At 50.9% G+C, this 20,682-nt stretch overlaps 1 protein-coding gene across 7 annotated transcripts; it reads right to left on the bottom strand.

Annotated features, from left to right (window-relative positions):
* Positions 1 to 1,069: 1,069 nt before the first annotated feature.
* Positions 1,070 to 19,193, bottom strand: NAA40 (N-alpha-acetyltransferase 40, NatD catalytic subunit). 7 transcript variants are annotated; one of them, XR_001109034.2, is made up of 9 exons: positions 19,122 to 19,193; positions 11,424 to 11,519; positions 10,347 to 10,399; positions 5,970 to 6,065; positions 5,738 to 5,896; positions 5,485 to 5,568; positions 4,593 to 4,670; positions 3,491 to 4,302; positions 1,070 to 1,691 (listed from the first exon to the last, which is right to left on the bottom strand). XR_001109034.2 is itself a non-coding variant. In XM_012463128.3 (8 exons), exons 1-8 carry the CDS (start codon positions 19,125 to 19,127, stop codon positions 4,161 to 4,163), a joined length of 624 nt encoding a protein of 207 aa, XP_012318551.1. In that variant the 5' UTR covers positions 19,128 to 19,193; the 3' UTR covers positions 1,070 to 4,160. The 7 variants fall into 7 exon arrangements, 6 of the variants coding, with proteins under 6 accessions (XP_012318551.1, XP_012318553.1, XP_012318548.1 ...); XM_012463128.3 differs by having other exon boundaries at positions 1,070 to 4,302; positions 5,828 to 5,896; XM_012463130.3 differs by lacking the exon at positions 3,491 to 4,302.
* Between the last annotated feature and the right edge of the window lie 1,489 nt (positions 19,194 to 20,682).

Here is a 20,682-nt window from a genome sequence, read left to right on the forward strand (position 1 = left end):
ATTCTGTCACATGGGAAACTGGCTGTGTGATTCACCAGGCAAATTGTTTTCCCTTCCCAAGGAAGGGCTGTGCTGCCTTTCTTTGGGCCTCAGATAAGATAGCTGCACAAACCACCCACAGGTCTGCCCTGCCCACAGGTGAGAGGCCACAACATGCCACGGCTGGTACCCACAGGACGGGTATGATCCCAGCTCCTTTCCCCAGATGCTTGATCTGCCAGGGCCCAAACTCTCCATGTGGATCAGGGTCTCCCACTCTCTGCTCCAGCAGATGCAGACCGCCAAGCAGAGTACATCAGGGTAGCCCCTCCACTGGCCACAGAAAGTACTTCCGAGCTCCAGCTCCCTCGGGCCGGGGCCTGGCAGGAGCCTGTCAGAGGAACAAGCTGCGCAGCTCCATCTGTCACATCAGGGGGTCGGAGCCTCCCCCAGCTCATAACTCTCCTGCCCTGGCAGGCCTGACATGAGCTGCCCTTCCTTGAAGCCTTTGTCTTCTGTGAATGGAGGGAAGAGGGCAGGAGTTTTAAGAGACAAATAATATTTTGGCCAGGCGAGGTGGCTCACGCCTGTAATCCCAGCACTTTGGGAGGTTGAGGTGGGTGGATCACCTAAGGTCAGGAGTTCCAGATCAGCCTGGTCAACATGGTGAAACCCCAACTCTAAAAAAAAAGACGAATATTTTGAGTAACCCAATAAAGTAGAAAAGGAAAGAAGCACTCTCGTCTATTCACCTCCCACACACAGGCACTGGAATTTATGCTTGGACACAGATGTCAAATGTCCCAACTTTCTCTCCAGGATGCACATCAAGCGCCCTTCAAAACACCTCTGACTACACTCAGAACTTCTGGGAAGCGGCACACACGTACATCTGGTCTGTCTCCACCTCTGGCTACTTGCTCCAGACACCCTGAGGTTTTCTCCAGCCTGGGGCTTCTTCACAGGGCAGGGTATGGGGCCATCATAGCCACGTACCTCCTGAGAGTCGGGTCTAATGATGGGACAGGCTCAGGGCCTAGGGCTTCCCGGGTCCACGTTGCCCACTGTATCCCAGTATCAGGAAGCCATCTCAGCAGCTGAACAAAGTGTCTTTTATTTGTGACTTACAAATACAACCAATGCAAAGAGATCACTTTTTCCCTTTGATTCCAGTGATAACAAGCTGCTAAAGGAAAAAAATATTTCCACTTTAAAAAAAAAAAAAAAGAAGGGGTTAAAAAGAACCATTTACATGTCCTATACACGTTTGTCACCAACAAAAATTAGGGTGGATATAACAAAATTTAAAAATCTTAAAAAAGTATCTTAACATGCTCCAAACAAAAAAAAAAAACAAAAAGCCTGGTACAAAAGGGCTGCTATGTTTCTCTTTGTTTTGATGTTTTTTGAGACGAAGTCTCACTGTCAGGCTGGATAGCAATGGTGTGATTTTGGCTCACCACCACCTCTGCCTCTCAGGTTCAGGCGATTCTCCTGCCTCAGCCTCCCAAGAAGCTGAGATTATAGGCGTCCACCACCACGACCAGCTAATTTTTGTATTTTTAGTAGAGATGGGGTTTTGCCATGTTGACCAGGCTGGTCTTGAACTCCTGACCTCAGGTGATCCACCTGCCTCAGACTCCCCAAAGTGCTGGAATTACAGGCGTGAGCCACCGCGACCAGCCATGCCTGCTGTTTCTCAAAACCAAGACCTAGGGGAAGTGGAGAAAAGACAGATGTTTTGGAAACGAATGGGCTCAACACCAACAAGTGACTGCGGGTCTCAGACAGTGCCTCTCTCACCCCAGCCCCGATCTCCTGAGGAAGCGTTGGGACATGGCCTGCAGAGACTGAGGTGAGCAGGGCATGGCACCAAGCACCACTGACCAACTGGTGCCATGAGTCCAGTGACTGGAAAGAGACAATGTGCACCGAACTCACCTTACATGGGATGACTACAGAGGGTTCCTTTCGATCCCCCGAGTGAGAGGGATCAGGAATCCATGATCTAAGACAATAAATATTTAATCATGTGTCCTTTGTGAGACAGGGACCAGAGAAAAATGTCTTCCTAAACATGCTCCTGTGGTTTCATGGTTCTTAGGAGTCCACCAAACCCTCTCCAGCAATGTCAACTCTCCCTGGGGTGAAACCCCCCAGGAGCCAGCAGGGTGAGGCAGAGGCAGACTTATTCCAGTGTAATGCCACAAGGCAACTCTCTTAGGAGTGCCCGGTCCCACTGCTGCCAATCAGGAGCAGCGCAGAGTGCTTAGCAGAAGGGCCAGGCTGGGTGAGGGAGGCCCTGTGCACACAGGCTTCTGCACAAACAGGAATCCAGGTGCAAAGCAAGGACCACTTAGGAGATGTGCCAGGATAGACTGCCGGAGTCAGGCAGAGGGTGGGGTGTGAGCAGATGCTGAGGTCAGAGGGACCAACAGACCACAAGAGCAGCTTCATGAAGGCTAGAACCTTTATGATACTCCCTAAAGCAGAGCTCAGGGATGTCCAAGGGGAGCTGTTAGGTGCTTTTTCCTGGATAAGGATTTGTTTTGTCTTGTTTTGTTTTTTTTGAGACAGATTCTCGCTCTGTCGCCAGGCTGGAGTGCAGTGGCACGATCCCAGCTCACTGCAACTTCCGTTTTCCAGTTTCAAGCAATTCTCCTGCCTCAGCCTCCCGAGTAGCTGGGACAATAGGCACGCACCACCACGCCTGGCTAATTTTTTGTACTTTTAGTAGAGATGGGGTTTCACCATGTTGGCCAGGATGGTCTCGATCTCTTGACCTTGTGATCCGCCCGCCTCGGCCTCCCAAAGTGCTGGGATTACAGGCGTGAGCCACCGCGCCCGGCCAGGATTTGGTTTTTCTTTCCTGGAAGAGGAACAAGGCCTGGAGATCAGGATGAGCATTAGCTCTGAGCCTGCATCCTCTCTATTCTATGAGAGAAGAGAAGGCTTTCTCCTTCCCCTGCTCCAGCCTGTTGCCACAGGGTAACACCAGAGAGAAAAGCAGCTGTTTTGGCCACTGAGAGGCATTCCTGCTGCAGCTGAGCTACGGCCCAGCTAGGCCATGGCAGTGGCACTAGTGCCTCACTGAGGCAGTGAGGGGCAAGGCTGAGGAGTGCAGGCAGAGGGGCCTGCTGCTGGCTGGGGGCTCTCTGAAGAGGGAGAGTGGCCGCAGGGAGGGATGCCCTACCCTTAGAGAGCGATCAGCACCAAGAGAAGAGAAGAAATGGAGTTAACTATTCGAGGAACGAGAAGTCCTTCTGGGAAAGACAAGGGGCTCCCTGATGTTATTCTCCCCTTGAGACTAAGAACAGAGGTATCTGGGGTAGAGGCGAGAGGCAGAGGAGATAGAATGGTGAGGGCTGGCAGACATGAACGAGCAGAACCTCTGGCTTTCTTCTATGAATCAAAAGCTCAAGTGACTGCCATGAGACCAGGAGGTTAAGCTCAGAATGCAGCCACGTCCAGGAGCCTAGAGAAGATAATCCCCACGGCGGGCCCCACAGACCTCATTCCTGGTCCTTTCAGGCTCTCTCTCACTGACAGCGATGGAGAGAAGCAGTCTTCCTCCCAGAGTCAGCTGGTCCCAACATGAGCCCACTCCGTGAATCCATAAAAACAGCTGGAAAGAGCTTTCTTCACTTCCCTGCGTCTTGGCACAAAAGATCTTCCCACGGTCTCCATAGGAGCATTCCATCTGCAGAAGCGTGAGTCTCTGAAGCCTCCCTCTATGCCCAGATCTTATACCCAGTGTGTTCCTCTTTGGGGATCAGCAAACCCTAGACCCAGGACTCCAGAATTTTCAGAAAGGTAGGCATAAACATTCCATTTGTCCAAGTGTGTGTGTATGGGGGCGGGGACGGTGTCAGGAATCTAGGGGCTGCAGCGGTGGGAGAACTTCCACTGCAGGGCCCGGGAGCCAAGTGAGGAGGCAGCCACTGTGGATGAGCTTCACAGTCAGGCCCACCCACTCTTCCCTCTCGGCACTCTGGTCTCCTAGGAGAGGAGGAGGAGCAGCTCATACCACTTCTCTCCAGGATTCTGTGCTCTCGGGCTGCAGCCTGGCATGTGCAGGGCTGGGGAGGCTACAGCTCTGAGGGCACCTGGCAAATGGTGAGACCAGGAAAGAGGAAAGGCCTTAGGAGAGAGCACTGTGACTTGCAAGTGGCTCTGAGAGTTCAGTGGCAGCAGCCACCACAGTGCCCACCCGCGTGGGAGTGTTGGCTGTCCCCAAACTTGGTCCTCCGGCTCAGGATCTCATAGGAGCAATCCTCCCCACAGCAACCGGACATGCTGGGGGAAGAGTCATCAATTTCAAATCTGCAAGGCAGGCAGGAGAGAAGGGTTGGTGGCAGGGAGCTGAATATGCCTTCCTCCCTGGTGCGAGGACTCTTCTACCAGCCACACTGATAAGGCCCTTAGGATGAAGGTGCAGGAGGTGGGCAGGGGACCAAGTCAGAGGGCACTACCATACCATCTCCCCAAACCCAAACCCCCATGGACCACTGGACTGTGAGCTCAGGTATCAGGATGAGTGGGGGCCAGGACAAGAAAAATGGCCCTCAGCAGGCCCACCTACCACCCAGAAGGACCCACACCCAGCTCCTTACTGCAACGCTTCTCTGAAGAACTGGTAGGCACCATGATTATGTTTAAATACTGTTAACATAACCTTCTTCATCTGTGTGCTGGAAGAAAGCAGAGCAAGCACCTTTTAGAAAGAGAAACATGACCGGGCGTGGTGGCTCGCACCTGTAATCCCAGCACTTCGGGAGGCTGAGGTGGGAAGATCACTTGAGCCCAACAGTTGGAGACCAGACTGGACAATAGTGTGGGACCCTGTCTCTACAAAACATTTAAAAAATTAGCCCAGTATGGTGGCATATGCCTACAGTGCCAGCTGCTCTGGAGGCTGAGGCCAGAGGACTGCTTGAGCCTCGGAGGTAGAGGCTACAGTGAGATATGATCACACCATTGCACTTCAGCCTAGGTGACAGAGTGAGACTGTCTTGGAAAAAAAAAAAGGGAGAAACAAAGACTAAGGTCATGCTCCCTTTCTTTTCTGTCTCTATTACCTCCCTTTCACCCAAAGAAGTGTTCCTGAACTTGGCCTCTAGGCTCCAGAGGTCTTGGACTCCCACAGCACTCATTGCTTCCCTCCTTCACAGGTTGATGAGACTGCAGAGGCATCAGCCCCGACCAGACTGGCTTCTTCCAGAGCAGGGATCTTTCCCACTTTCCCTCTGTAGCCCCATTACTTAGGTACAGAATGTGGCAAAGATTAGGAACTCAAAAGATGTTTGCTTTGCCGAGGTGAACATGCAAAATCTGGAGTCCTAACAAGGCAGGGAGTGTCTTACTGAGAAGGTTCTAAGACACCTTTCTCACAAAACATGCCTAGGAGCCTGGCCCTCCAAGGAAGCTCAAAGAATAGCAAGTGCCTCAGTGACAGCTCCTTCCAACTGAGTGCTGCACGGACCTCCTAAGAAGCAGGGACCTTACCTGTTGGCCATGAGCTGCAGGATCTGTATGAGGAACTTCCCCAGGCCTTTCCGCCGCACCTTGCTTTCCAACTGCACTTCATAGCTAGGTGAAGAAACAGAGAGGTGAGCTTGCAGGATGAGCATGAAGAGGCTGTAAGGTCTGGCAGAGGAGCTTGCAGTTCTTGGCAGCCCACAGACCTAGGAAGGCTGGAGTGAGTGCCTGGACTCACTAGGGTCTCTATCCCCGACCTCCCGCAAGCCATGACTCCTACCAGTACAGGACTTCATCCCCGCACTCCACGTCAAACCGGAAGTGAGAAAAGGCAACAGGGACAGAACCGTTCTCCCAAGCAATGAGGTACCAGGCTCGGTCATCTGTCATTTCCTCCCGTTTCTCTCGGTCCTTCCAGCCCCACTCACTCTGCTCATACCTGGGGAATTTGGGAGCAGTCAGACAGGGAAGCTGGGACAGGAACTAGGCTGCCCTGGTCAGGATACGCTTACATGGTTTGCATATTCGTTTTGGTCAGGTCGAAGGCCCAATCCACGGTGGCAGGGTCTAGTCCAGACACTCGCTTACATTCAATGGAGACATTCAACCTGAGAAGAGAACAGGTGGTGCTTGAATGGGTTACAGCGCTCCTGCCAGGGCACTGCTGTTCCCCACTCAGTCTACAGCGGGGAGGGCCTGGTGTCAGCTATCTACAGAGAAGAGCCAACCCTGTACCTTCCCCAGCATGACCAGAGAAGGTGCCTTGCAGGAATGAAGTCTTTCAGGCTGAGATCAAGAATTGTGGCCACGCAGCCCACCCCCCACCACAAGGCCTGTCTCCTGCCTCCCCAAGCTGTCCTTATCTGCCTTGGCACTTTGTAAATTTCTTGTCTCTCTCTGCTACCTCTTTATTCTTTTCCCACCTTTTCTGTCTCTTCTGTACTTTGCTATAAACACTCTTGTCTTCTGTTATTTCGTTCCTGCCCTCAGGCATTTTTCCTGTTGCTGTAATTTCTGAACTGACTCCTCACTGGGCTCCCATGGGACCCCTTTCCTCTTATCTACCAATCTCACCTTCAAAACCCCTGGGTGACCCCAGGTCCTTCAAGAAGACTATGATTCAACACACCCCAATCCGTGCCCCCATGCCAGGAGTCCTGCCTGCTTCATCTGAGGAGGGGGGATACTCTCAGCTAATCAACAGGGTGAGGTTGGCATGATAGCTCACACCTGTAATCCCAGCACTTTGGGAGGCCGAGGCATGTGGATCACCTAAGGTCAGAAGGTCAAGACCGGCCTGGCCAACATGGTGAAACCCCATCTCTACTAAAAATACAAAATTAGCTGGGCATGGTGGCACATGCCTGTAATCTCAGCTACTCAGGAGGCTGAGGCAGGAGAATCACTTGAACCTGGGAGGCAGAGGTTGCAGTGAGCCGAGATCATGCCACTGCACTCCGGCCTGGACAAGAAGAGTGAAACTCAGACTCAAAAACAAAAGAACAAACAAACAAAAAAAACAGAGTGAAGCAGGCTCCAGTCCAACACTGTTCTTCTAAATCCACAAATGCCACAGGTGTTAAGGTATCTGTTTCTAAATGAAATTTAAGTAAAAAGCAGTTAAACTCCTTGACCAATCTGTGAAATCACATTCTCTAGATAGCACTACACTCTGAAAGGAACAGAGCCAGCAAACGCTAAGCCTTTAAAGAGCTCCCATATCAACATATTTCAATGACCTTTGATACAATCCCCAGAGGATGTGCCCACTGGAATCCCATCACGACTACAGACTGAGCACGCCACATTTACTCAGCCTCGTAATTCAGAACTTCCTGCCCCGAAGCCAGGCGTGGTTTATCAACCACTTAGCCATCACAGCTGCCCAAACACAGCACTGCATCTGTCTTAACTACAAAATGTCCAAAGCCCATCTGCAGGTACAAATTCTCCATTAAAGAACATGAAAGTAAGATCACAGCCACAGGAATCACACAAAATTCAAGGCACCAGAGGAGCCCAGAGTTGGCTGGCAATGCCTGTTTTGGAGCTAACACATTTCTGGAAGTCAGTGGGAATATGGAATATGGAAACACTAAGAGACATCAGAATATGGGATCTCTAAAGTATGTCAAAAGACTTTTCAGAGACCAAGAGCGGTGGCTCACACCTGCAATCCTGGCACTTGGGGAGGCCAAGGTGGATGGATAACTTGAGGTCAGGAGTTCAAGAACAGCCTGGCCAACATGGTGAAACCCCATCTTTACCAAAAATACAAAAGTTAGCCCAGCATGGTGGTGTGTGCCCGTAGTCCCAGCTACTCAGGAGGCTGAGGCAGGGGAACTGCTGGAACCGAGGAGGCAGAGGCTGTAGTGAGCCAAGACTGCGCCACTGCGCTCCAGCTTAGGCACAGAGTAAGACTCCATCTCAAAAAAAAAAACAAACAAACAAACAAAAAAACAAGATTAAAAAAAAGAATACCCATACCAGCTGCTACTTACTGAGCCAAATATATTGTTTCCTTCTTAAAACAACCTTGCAAGTTTGGCATCATCCTATCTGACAGGTAAGAAAATGAGGCTTGAAGAGTATGAGTGACTTCTCCAAATAGAGTTAATAAGCAGCCCAGCTATAATGCAACCCCCAGCACAGAGAAGCCAAGGCCCTTGTTTATCCCCAAGCCAAGATGTTACCTTTTGGAAGTACAACTCATCAACAGCATTTCAGGTAAGGCAGATTATGCCTCCTATTTTAGATACCAAAAGGACAAAAAAAAGGTGAGGAAGCTTTCAATCCATAGCCTAGAGTCAACTGAATCAGCAACAATAACAGCAAACAAGGTGAGGGTGAAAGCTGACCTACTGGGTACAATGGTCACTATTTGGGTGATGGGTACACTAGATGCCCAACCCCACCATTACACAAGATATCTGTACATGTACCCCCCAATCCAAAATAAAATATATTTTAAAAATAAAGTAACAGCAAACACTTATCTAGTTTTCATTATGCTGCAGGAACTAATACTTTGCATCTTATCCTCCTGACAACTCCATGAGAAAGGTACTATTATTAGAACCATTTTTGGTTTTGGGGTTTTTGTTTTGTTTTGAGACAGCGTCTTGCTGTCACCCAGACTAGAGTGCAATGCTGCTACCATGGCTCACTGCAGCCTCCATCTCCTAGGCTCAAGCAATTCTCCCACATCAGCCTCCCCAGTACCTGGGACTACAGGCATGTGCCACCATGCCCAGCTAATTAAAAAAAATTTTTTTTTTTTGTAGAGACAGGGTCTTCCTATGCTGCCAGGGCTGGTCTTGGACTCCTGGGCACAAATGATTTTTCCAACCTCAGCCTCCCAAACCTGGGATTACAGGTGTGAGCCACCACACCTGGCCTAGGCCCATTTTTTACTAGAAAACTGAGGAACAGAGAGGTTAAGTAATTTGTTGAGGGTCTGCTAGGCGCAGCACTTTAGGTGGGGGGATCACCTGAGGACAGGAGTTTGAGACTAGCCTAGGCAATGTAGTGAGACCCCCTTCTCTACCAAAATTTATATGTATGTGTGTGTGTGTGTGTGTGTGTGTGCGCGCGTGCGTGTGTATATGAGAAAAAGTAATTTGCTCAGGGCCAAATAGCCAGTAAGTGGCTTTTAACAATTATACTATATACTCAGGCAAAGTGCACTAAATTGGAAATTAAAAGCCCTCTCAGCTGTCAGAGGGAAACTCCATAAACTCAGAAAGCTCATTTGACTTCTCTGAGCCTCAGTTTCCCATGAGTTAAATATGAGTGTCAGCCTAGATAATTTTCCAAGTTTGCTTCGGCTCAATGATTCTTTGTACAGAGAGTATCATCAGTACTAAAGAGACATCAGGCCGGGCGCGGTACTCACGCCTGTAATCCCAGCACTTTGGAAGGCTAAGGCAGGCAGATCACTTGAGGCCAGGAGTTCGAGACCAGCCTGGCCAACACAGTGAAACCCCATCTCTACTAAAAATACAAAAATTAGCCAGGTGCAGTGGCTTACACCTGTAATCCCAGCACTTAGGGAGGCCAAGGTGAGTGGATCACGAGGTCAGGAGTTCAAGACCCGCTTGTCCAAGATGGTGAAACCCTGTCTCTAATAAAAATACAAAAATTAGCTGGGCGTGGTGGCACGCACCTGTAATCCCAACTACTCAGGAAGTCAAGGCAAGAGAATCACTTGAACCCAGGAGATGGAGGTTACAGTAAGCTGAGATCACATCACTACACTCCATCCTGGGTGACAGAGCAAGACTCCATCTCAAAAAAATAAATAAATATTTATCTATATGGTCAAAGGTGTTACATGTAGAGTGGCAAATATATATATATTTATCTAACAAGACATCAGGCTGGGCGTGGTGGCTCACGCCTGTGATCCCAACACTCTGGGAGGCTGAGGCAGTCGAATCACCTGAGGTTGAGAGTTTGAGATCAGCCTGACCAACATGGAGAAACCCCGTTTCTACTAAAAATACAAAATTAGCTGGGCGTGGTGGCACGTGCCTGTAATCCCAGGTACTCAGGAGACTGAGGCAGGAGAATCGCTTGAACCTGGGAGGTGGAGGTTGTGGTGAGCTGAGATCACGCCATTGCACTCCAGCCTGGGCAAAAAGAGCAAATCTCCATCTCAAAAAAAAACCAACAACAACAAAACCAAAAAAAGACATCTCTGAGATTAAGAGCAATCTTTGTTCATTTATGGATTCCTCTGTCACCCTACCTGGGGGATAAGCCAGTTTCTGCTTTTTCATAGTATGAATAAGAATGAGAAAATGTGGGTCTAAGGAAGCCCACTCTGGAAGGGGAATTCCTGAAGATACTCAAGGAGACAGCAGTTGGTAAGGCTCAATATGACTCACCCATTTCTATCATATTTCTTGAACACTGGGAAAGCTTCCAGAGGGTCTCCAAGCTGTGGAGGGAAAGAAAAGAGGACTAGCACAGACATATGTGGTGGAGGTGCAGGCCCCATCCCAAGAGCTGTTGTCTTGGAGCGGGACGCTGTGGGGACCCACAACGGGAGACTAGATGCAGCCTCGCAGACCCTCCATCTGCCTAGCTCTGAAGTCACATGTGCGAGGAAGGCTTCGGTGGGGAGGCCCAGGAGAGTTAAGTTTGGCATCACCTGACAGGGCAAGAGGAGACTTCATTGGCCTGTGGGCATACTACCTGCTCAGAACACAGCTAACCCAAAGCAGAGAGGCCATCTGATCTGCCTGCACACTTCTTAAAAGAAGCCTCCACTGCCTTCACCTGCTTAAAACTCCAGATGGAAAATCATGTCCCTGAGCCACACCCTTATAAATGTGGAGTGTTTACTATGAGTGGGCTAAAAGAATAACCAAAAAATGGGATACTAAATGAGGCAGAGGCTAGGCACTGTGGCTCACGCCTGTAATCCCAGCACTTTGGGAGGCTAAGGCAGGTGAAATGCTTGAGCTCAGGAGTTCAAGACCATCCTGGGCAACATGGCCAAACCCCATCTCTACAAAAATGGGCCGGGTGTGGTGGTGGGCACCTGTAGTCCCAGCTAGTTGAGAGGCTGAGGTGGGAGGATCACTTGGGCCCAGGCGGCAGAGGTTGCAAGGCTGAAGTGAGCAGAGATCGTGCCACTGCATTCCAGCCGAATGACAGTGAAACACTGTCTCATAAAAAGATTTAAAAAAATTATCTAGACCCTCCTCTATCCATAAGGAAGAAGATCCACAGGGAGGCAGCTGCTTCACTGGAATTCACATTTTCCTAAACACCTGGGCCAACTGCTGGCGCCTCCTCCCAACACACAGGTATGAGCTCAGTTTTCTGAACAGGAAGGAGGCAGAGGCGGTGTGGGTGGGTAGTGTCACAATTCTGCCACAGGGTGGCGACAAAATAAGTCAAATTATAAACCAAGTGAAGTCCCAGGAGGCAAGGACTGGGAAGAAAGGGAGAGTCACCCTGTTGGCAGCGTCCACTTTGGCACAAACGGCATCCATGGCTGCTCGCTCCTCCAACCGCTTCTGCTTCTTCTCCTTGGCTTTGCTCGACTTTCTCTGCAACAGGGAAAAGCAATGTTAGCTGGAAGGGCTGTGGCCAATCACTGATTTTCCCTTTGAGGAACCGAAGGGCCCTGCATCCACAGGCCTGGCTCAGCGGCGAGAAAGTTCCCACCTCGGCTGCCACACATTTGGAGGGCCGGGGAAGACCCAAGAAGGTCATTTCGTAGCAGGAAGTCCTCAGAAGTCACCAGACTTCTCAGCTTCCCCTCAGGAAGAGCAGTGGCCCTCCTGACACAGACACTGTGGGGACCAGCGAGACAGCTGACAGTGGCTGCAGCAGGCCAGCCCCCAGCAGGCACCTAGTAAACATTCACTCACCGCTCCCTCCTAAAGAGGGAACATCCAACTCTAGGCACACTGAAGACCGCTTCAGGGAGGAGGCGGCATCTGAGGGAGTCGCTGAGGTTGTTCCTAAGTGTTAAGTTCATTCAAACCCTTTTCAGTGTCTTCTGGCTTTGGGAGAAAAAGATCTGGTCGGCCACAGCTCCTGTAGGAGTGGGGTCTCATTAAAGTGGGGGCCATCATCTTCTGACTCTAAGACACATAGCCATTCCCAGAAGCCCTGCTCAGTTAAGGCCAATGAGTGGCAGGCACACTACATACTAGCGAAAGGGCCGAGGGCAGGGGCCCAAGGGGGTTCACCTCAGGACAGAGGTGACACATGGTCAGCAAGATGAAGTTGCAGGCACAGTCAGCAGCTTGCAGCAGAGGAGCAGCAAAGGGGGATTCTCCTGGCACAGAGCAGAGAACGGCAAATCGCCCACAGCTGTTTCTAGAGCAGGTCCTGTTTTGAAGCCAAGGCCGGATTCTCTCAGGCCTAAGACCTGCTCACCCTATTGTGAAAAGCTGGGTAACACAGGGCAAGAGCTAGGCTCTGAAGTCCAGCAGACTTCATCTAAAGCCTCCTTTTTTTTCTTTCTTTCTTTCTTCAGGCAGCATTGAAGGAAGCCTCCTTTATTTTTTTTAAATTTTGAGACAGAGTCTCACTCTATTGCCCAGGCTGGAATACAGTAGCACAAGTTCGGCTCACTGCAGCCTCTGCCTCCCAGGTTCAAGTGATTTTCCTGCCTCAGCCTCTCAGTAGCTGGGATTACAGGCGTGTACCACCACACCCTGCTAATTTTTTTTTAAAGACGGGGTTTCACCATGTTGGTCAGAATGGTTTTGATCTCTTGACCTAGTGATCCGCCCGCCTCAGCCTCCCAAAGTGCTCGGATTACAGGCGTGAGCCACTGAGCCCGGCTTCTGGTATCTGTTTTTGTTGTTGTTGTTGTTGTTTTAGTAGAGACAGGGTTTCACCATGTTGGTCAGGCTGGTCTTGATCTCCTGACCTCAGGTGGTCCACCCACCTTGGCCTCCCAAATTGCAGGGATTACAAGTGTGAACTACCGCGTCTGGCCTAATTTTTGTATTTTTAGTAGATGGGGTTTCACCATGTTGCCAGGCTGGTCTCGAACTCCTGACCTCAAGTAATCCAGCCGCTCAGGCGGGAGCCATCAAAGCCTCTTCCTGCTCTCCACAGCCCACAGTACTAGGACAAGACACAGCACTTCCAGCCTCCTCCCGTGGCCTGGTGAGTGAGGATCCCCATGAGGGTCAATAGGGTATGTGTTCAATAAATGGCCGTTCTCATTCTCTCTCCCGTAGGCAACCTGAGAGCAGAGAGGGCCCGTGTCACCCAGCCGGTCCCCAGAAGGCACTCCAAAGGCACTGATAAGCTGGCTCTGCTTTTTCCCAATAGAGCAGTCTCTTTTGACACCTCCCACCCCTCCTTTCCCTAAGCTCTCTTTAGAGGTTTGACAACCCCCAATTACATCTAGCCCTAACACAGACTGGCCCCAGGAAAGGACACTCAGAGCGATTAACCCTTCTGCATGAGTTGAAAAACCAGCTGCCAGGGAAGTTCTCAGAATCAATTCTACCCTCGATTTTCCAAGGAATGACACTGTTTACCTCCTGCTTTAATCAACCAAGAAGCAACTCACCAGGAACTTACAGGGATTGCTCTCATAGGCACAAACTCTACCAACACCAGCTACTAATTATCTCATGGCTGAGCGCTGTGTGGAGCGCAGGCAAGATCTCTTATCTTACCTCCTTAGAGGAAGGAACAAACCAGAGAATGGGCTGTCTTCATAAGGCTGGACTCCTGGGACAGAACCACCCTCCCTCTACCATGGATAGGCTTAGAGCATTTATCTTTTTCTCTGGAAATGTGGGTTTCAAGACAACACTGAGATACGGCATGCAAAGTGCTTTTATAAACATTATGTTTCTTTTTATTTTTTGAGAGATAGGGGGAGTCTCACTATGTTGCCTGGGCTGGTCTCAAACTCCTGGGCTCAAGCGATCCTCCTGTCTTGGCCTCCCAAAGTGCTGGGATTACTGGCGTGAGGCACCACGCTGCCTAGCCTACGTTACGTGTTTCAATTCTCAGGGCAGAAACTGTCACCTCCCTTTACACAATAGGAAACTGAGGCTTGAAGGGACAATTTGACCACTCAGAGTTGTGCAGTGAAGAGGGGCAGAGGGAGACTCAGTCCCAGGATGGGCTGCAGCTCATGCTTGTTACACACTGTCTCCTACTGAGGCGCCCACATCCTGCAGAATGGACTTCCACTCGGTCATCAACAAAGATGCTTGCACCCTGCCAAGATAACACCTGGGCTTCAGGAGCCCTCAGCAACCACTCGGCAACTCCTTTCTCATTGCCTGGCTGGTTTGTTAACAGCGTGCCAATACAGTGCCGCTAGAGGCCCTACCCTCGGCACCGAGGCAGAGAAGGAACAGAGAAGCCTCGGATAGGTCTCCAGGGCTGCACCATGGGGCAGAAGAGCATGAGCTTTGGCGTCAATCAGACCAGGCCTATGCTCTTCCCGCCACCGCCAGAATGACTTGTGAAAGCAACTCCATCTCCATGAAGATGCGGGTGCAAAAGCTGATCTCTTGGAGCTGTAAGGGCAGATTAGAAGCCAGCACACCTTCAGAGCGGGTACAAGCTCCCTTCCTTCACCCTACATGCTTGCTCACTTACCACTATACAGGGCTCAAGGATCAAAGGTGGTGGAGGGCAAGGGTGACACCCAGAACCCAGAAAGCACTGAAGCCTGGGTTCCCTCTATCTCATTTCTAAGCATGAGAAGTAATTCCTAAGCACAAGCAGCAGGAGGGCCAGCCTGGCCTCGAGGAGATCTGTAGGCTCATTCATGCAGACCTGGCAAGCTAGACAATCCTCAAAGCAAGGCCTGGGGCTGCCATGGCCTGATACTGCAGTAACTCAAGAACCCCTTATGTGCTCCACTGCCTGCCTATGGGGCATGAGGCTGGGTGCAGCCAGCTGGGCAGACAGGCAGGGAGGGGCCGCACTAGGAAAAGTGGTCTCCTACTATTCCAATTAGCTTTGCCCCTGCCTTGTGAAGGTGAGGCTGTCCTATGGGGACACGAGAAAATGCTCCTAATTAAAATGGGAAATAAGCACAATGAACAGTAAAGCTCACTGTGGTTAAGTGTCTTTCCCAAGGGAGCTTTGTAAAAAAAAAAAAAAAAAAAGAGAGTGCAGGATTTTGAGACAAAAGACCTGGGTTTGATTCTCAGCTCTTTCACTTAATAGCTATGTGACTTCAGGCACGTTACTTGAGCTCTTTTCATCAAGTTACTCAAAATTTCTCTGACTCTCAGTTTTCTTATCCATAAAATGGGGCTCACAATGTCTCCACCAACAGCTGCAGGAGGGGAACTCTGTTTATAGGGACCTCCCTCATACGCTCTGCTGGTGCTTCCATAAACGTGATCAATCTCTTCTTCACAACCCAGCATGGTAGGTGTGACTACTTCTTTGATGAGAAATCTGAGGCACGGAGAGTGGACAGAATTTGCAGGATCACAGAGCCAGTGAGGAGAGTTCTCAAAGCTGCTCTTCCTCCCACTCCCTCCTCACTCCCTGGACTCTGCCCCATGCCATGAGGGTAGATCCACTTTATCTGCCTATATTCACCCAGTGCTCACCAAACAGCAGGTACTCAGTTCACAGCTGCTGAATGAATCATCCAAGATTCAAACCCACGTTTGAACCTAAAGTCTATGCTCCTTCCACTATGTCACAATTATGTTTATATGGCACTTTTTGTTATAAAGGGTTATATAAATGTTTTCCTGTGCAGTGCAAAACTCCTCCCCTTACTATTCCCATTGAAGAAGCAAGTCCACACACAGTTCTAAGACTGTAAGGGGTCATAAAGACAAACGAAAAAAAGGTGGCTCACGCCTGTAATCCCAGCAATTTGGGAGGCCGAGGCAGGTGGATCACCTGAGGTCAGGAAGTCAAGACCAGCCTAGCCAACATGCTGAAACCCCATCTCTACAAAAAAATACAAAAAAAATTAGCTGGATATGGTGGCGGATGCCTATAATCCCAGCTACTTGGGAGGCTGACGCAGGAGAACTGCTTTAACCTGGGAGGCAGAAGTTGCAGGGAGCTGAGATTGTCCCACTGCACTCCAGCCTGGGCAACAAGAGCAAAACTTTGGCCGGGCACGGTGGCTCAAGCCTGTAATCCTAGCACTTTGGGAGGCCGAGGCGGGTGGATCACGAGGTCAAGAGATCGAGACCATCCTGGTCAACATGGTGAAACCCTGTCTCTACTAAAAATACAAAAAATTAGCTGGGCATGGTGGTGCGTGCCTGTAATCCCAGCTACTCAGGAGGCTGAGGCAGGAGAATTGCCTGAACCCAGGAGGCGGAGGTTGCGGTGAGCCGAGATCGCGCCATTGCACTCCAGCCTGGGTAACAAGAGCGAAACTCCGTCTCAAAAAAAAAAAAAAAAAAAAGAGCAAAACTTTGTCTCAAAAAATAAAAATAGAAAAAAAGAAAAAATATATCCAGATGGGAGGAGGAGGCACCTTTCAGAAAAGGAATTTGGCATCTCTGAGGTTTTCAATATCAATGTCTCCATCTCATATAGTATCTAATATCCAAAAAGAAGCTGTTTCTGGTGAAGCGAGAGAAATACAAATTCTAATTCCTGAAAGACGACAGATGTGTGGCAACCAGGACACCTGTGTGGCAACTGAAGAGAAAGCCTCCATCTGAAGCCTCACTCAGCCTGAGGCCAGGCTGTCAAGTGGAGCCCAGCCCTCTGCCACAGGGTGATTACAAGGAATGATGACTCCCTAGCACCCACAGTTGTGGAATGAGGGTGATGCGATGGTTCCAGCTGTTTCAGGGAGGAGAATTCAAGTCTCTGTTACTGTGAATTTTAGGCCAGAAGAGACTTTGTAGGGTCTGACGTGAGAAACACATCTGTAAAGCGTAAGTAATAAGCCGAGCTCGGTGGCTCTTGCCTGTAACCCCAGCACTTTGGGAGGCCAATGCAGGTGGATCACCAGGTCAGGAGATCGAGACCATCCTGGCTAACACAGTGCAACACTGTCTCTACTAAAAATACAAAAAATCAGCCAGGCATGGTGGCAGACTACTCCCAGTTACTTGGGAGGCTGAAGCAGGAGAATCGCTTGAACCCAGGAGGTGGAGGTTACAGTGAGCCAAGATCACACCACTGCACTCCAGCCTGGGCGACAGAGAAAGACTCTGTCTCAAAAAAAAAAAAAAAAAAAGTTTAAGTAGTAAGATTGAGGCCCTAAAGGAAGCAAAGATCATAGAATCTCTGGGGCATATTTCTTGTTTTTTCCCTCACCCTGTCTTATGGAGTGGAGGGCCTGCTATTTCAACCCAACCAAAGAGGAAGTGTTGAAGTAAAATGTCACGTTACGCTTCTTGTTTTCTGCTGAATCCGTAGTGCCTGCTTCTGGTTAGACAGTTACTAAGCGACACCCGGGACACGGTTTTCATTTAGTTTCAACAATGGCTGCATCTAGGACCTTTCACCAAAATCTAGGTTAAATATGCCTAAATCTCTAGACTTGGTTTTCTACATATGAAGTACGTAATACTCAAAATTCTTTGGTAAAACATGATGACTGTTTTGACATAGACAACTATTTTTGCCTAATAAATTGATTTGTTCAGTCGATAAATATTGGAGGGGAAAAAACTAGGTTAACAACAGTAGGGACAAACCCAATGGGTTAAAAATAGCATGAATCTATTTTAGATCAGTAAAGTGAAGGCTGAGGATACAGGCAAAAATAAAGGCCACTACTTAGGAGACACCTCCTTAGCAATCCACATCCATTATCTCACTTAATCTTCACTACTACCCTAAGGGGGAGGTATCTGCATCCCCACATCCCTCACACAGGTGAGGAAATTCAAACACATCAAGGCCAACTCACTGGCACAATATTATGCCGGCAGCAGCAAAGATGGGGCTGGAATTGAGGTACCTCCAAAGTCAGGGTTCCCTTAAATGATGGAAATTCCATATGGGCGTGGTGGCTCACACGTGTAATCCCAGCACTTTGGGAGGCCCAGGCGGGTGGACGTCTGAGGAGTTCGAGACCAGCCTGGCCAACATGGTGACACCCCGTCTCTACTAAAAATCCAAAAATTAACCAGGCGTGGTGGCAGGCATCTGTAATCCCAGCTCCTAGGAAGGCTGAGGCAGGAGAATCGCTTGAACCCAGGAGGAGATTGCAGTGAGCCAAGATCTCACCATTGCACTCCAGCCTGGGCGACAAGAGCAAAACTCGGTCTCAAAAAAAAAAAAAAAAAAAAAAACTAATATAGCCAGTACCAGGGAGGATGTTATCTTTTTAAGACGGTGGTTGACACCGCTGTAATTAAGACTTAGCACGGTGAACGCAAAGAAACTTGCAAACAACTTCTGCCCTACCCTACATGCTGGGAAAGTAAACTAAAATGCACCTCCAGGCTGCCGGCAAAGAACAGGTGGTCAGTATCCATCCGCGGCCGCCGCCGCCGCCGCCTCCCCCGCATCTTCCCGGCTCACCTGCACAGCCCTCCCCTTGCAAAAACATCTGCACTACCAAAACTCCTAACCCAAGTGGTCGTAAGAACCACTTCACTGCAACCAGGAAGCGTCAAGACAGGAGTCTATGGGAAGGGAAGGCTGTGTTTATCAAGAGCAGCAGGAACCTGGTGGAGAGGTTTCCAAACAGTGTAGGGGAATTGGCTTCGCTGAGACTCGAGTAGCGGGAAGTGCAGTGGACTGGGATTCGAGAGACCCAAAGTGGGGTCTGACGCCCCAGCCAGTGTGACCTTGGCTAGGCGCCTTCTTTCCTCTGGGCCTCAAGCCAAGGTGGACCTCAGATGTGAAAAGCGGCGAAGCTGGTGACTGCCAGGTGATGAGTGACCCTGGGGGAGCGGGAGGCCAATCCCAGGGTCCGCGCTGGCGACGGTGGTGGGGAGACCGGTAAGGGGTCCGCGAGGCAGGAAGGGGCTGGCGTGACGCTGGGGGCGGCGAGGGGGTGGGCCCCGGACTAGGGGCTCTCCAGAGGATTCCCGGGCTAGGCCTAGCGTGGGGACCCTTAGAATCGGGGAGTCGGGTCATGTGGGGGCAAAGGGTCACGTGAGGCTAGAGGGGGTTGGGGTCACGTGAGGGGGGGTTTAAGAACAAAGGGGGTGAGGGTAGCGAGAAGCGCCCCTGGACCTTCCGTCTCCTCTCTCAGCCTCACTCACCCCCATAGCGGCGGCGGCGGCAGCGGCGGCGGCGACCCTTAGCCCCTTCTTCACACACTTGCCGGCAGGGAGGCGGCAACGGCGGCGGCGGCGGCAGCAACACCGACAGCAGTAGCGACAGCAGCAGCAGCAGCAACAGCAGCAGCAGAGCGGCGGGCACCGCACGGCGCATGCGCCTCGCAGCTCCCCCGCGCGCCTTGGTACCGCGCCGGCGCAGAACCGGGGTAGGGGGAGCGGGAAGCCGGCGCGCAGGTGGAGCGCCCGCGAGGCGGGCCGAGGGTCTCCGACCAGGAGGCGGGAGCGCGGAGGAGCGTCGCGCCGGGAATGACGTCCGCCCCAGGCCCGCCCCCTCGCCGGGTTGCGTCTGTATCTATGGCAACGGCGGCGCCAGGCCTGGCTGTTCACCCCGGCCGCGAGCCGCAGCGCCGCTGGGGGCCGGTTGAGTGGCAGCACCTCCCCTGAGACCAGCCTCTCCTCGGCCCCTCCCGTAGCAGCCGGCGGCACAGCTACCTTCACAGGCGGCCAATCGCATCTCGACCACTGAAGTACCTGCCCCTCCCGAGCCCCCCCGCGCGCAGCGGAAGTCTTTGGAAACTTTCCCACTTTCCAGATCTTGACTCTTCAAATTCCTTTTCTAACCAGAGTCCTGTTACTCATTCATTCGTCTTCTAACCATTCATTCGCCTTCCATTCATCATGTTCTCAATAAACATTAACTTGCACCTACACGGTGCTGAGCCTAGGGGGCACAGAAAGGAGAGAGGTGCCATCGCAGCACCACACCTCACGGTTTAGAGGGGAGACGGGCACGTAAGCACTGTTTAGGAGAGAGTGGATGGTGCTGTTAGATTGAGACACCAGGCATCCCTGACAGTTTTAATTTCAACCCATCCCCAGCACACTGTATTGACCCGCACCTGACCCGAATCCAAACCGCCAGGGGCGCTTCCGCAGTTTGCACACCCCTGAGATCTACCCCAGAATCTCCCGGGGTGGAGCCAGAGTCTTCACTTCCTAGTGCTCCCCAGATAGGGTCTTAGACACGAAAATTAGAGAAATGCTGTCCAACACTTCAAGCTTAATGGACTTTTTCAGGTTTTGCTCATTACATCTTTTTTTTTTCCGAGATGGAGTATCACTCTTGTTGCCCAGGCTGGAGTGCAGTGGCGCGATCTCAGCTCATTGCAACCTCCGCCTCCCGGGTTCAAGCGATTCTCCTGCCTCAGCCTCCCGAGTAGCTGGGATTACAGGCGTGAGCCACCGTGCCTGGCAGACCCTGTCTCTAAATAAATAAATAAGAGCCAGGATCGGTGGCTCATGCCTGTAATCCCAGCACTTTAGGAGGCTGAGGTGGGCGGATCACCTGAGGTCCGGAGTTCGAGACCAGCCTGACCAACATGGAGAAACCCCTGTCTCTGCTAAAAATACAAAATTAGCCGGGTGTGGTGGCGCATGCCGGTAATTCCAGCTACTGGGGAGGCTGAGGTAGGAGAATCCCTTGAACACAGGAGGTGGAGGTTGTGGTGAGCTGAGATCTTGAACCCAGGAGGTGGAGGTTGTA

Source organism: Aotus nancymaae, unplaced genomic scaffold (genome assembly GCF_030222135.1).
Source record: "Aotus nancymaae isolate 86718 unplaced genomic scaffold, 86718_ANA_hifiasm-v0.15.2.pri h1tg000059l, whole genome shotgun sequence".
NCBI lineage: Eukaryota > Metazoa > Chordata > Mammalia > Primates > Aotidae > Aotus > Aotus nancymaae.

What these genes read in the sequence shown, in the direction of transcription:
- NAA40 (XM_012463125.2), bottom strand. An exon ending in AAAACGAATATGCAAACCAT is followed by an intron (nt 5,897 to 5,969) that starts GTAAGCGTATCC and finishes CAAATTCCCCAG; the next exon opens with GTATGAGCAGAGTGAGTGGG. An exon ending in TTCTTCAGAGAAGCGTTGCA is followed by an intron (nt 4,303 to 4,592) that starts GTAAGGAGCTGG and finishes CCTGCCTTGCAG; the next exon opens with ATTTGAAATTGATGACTCTT.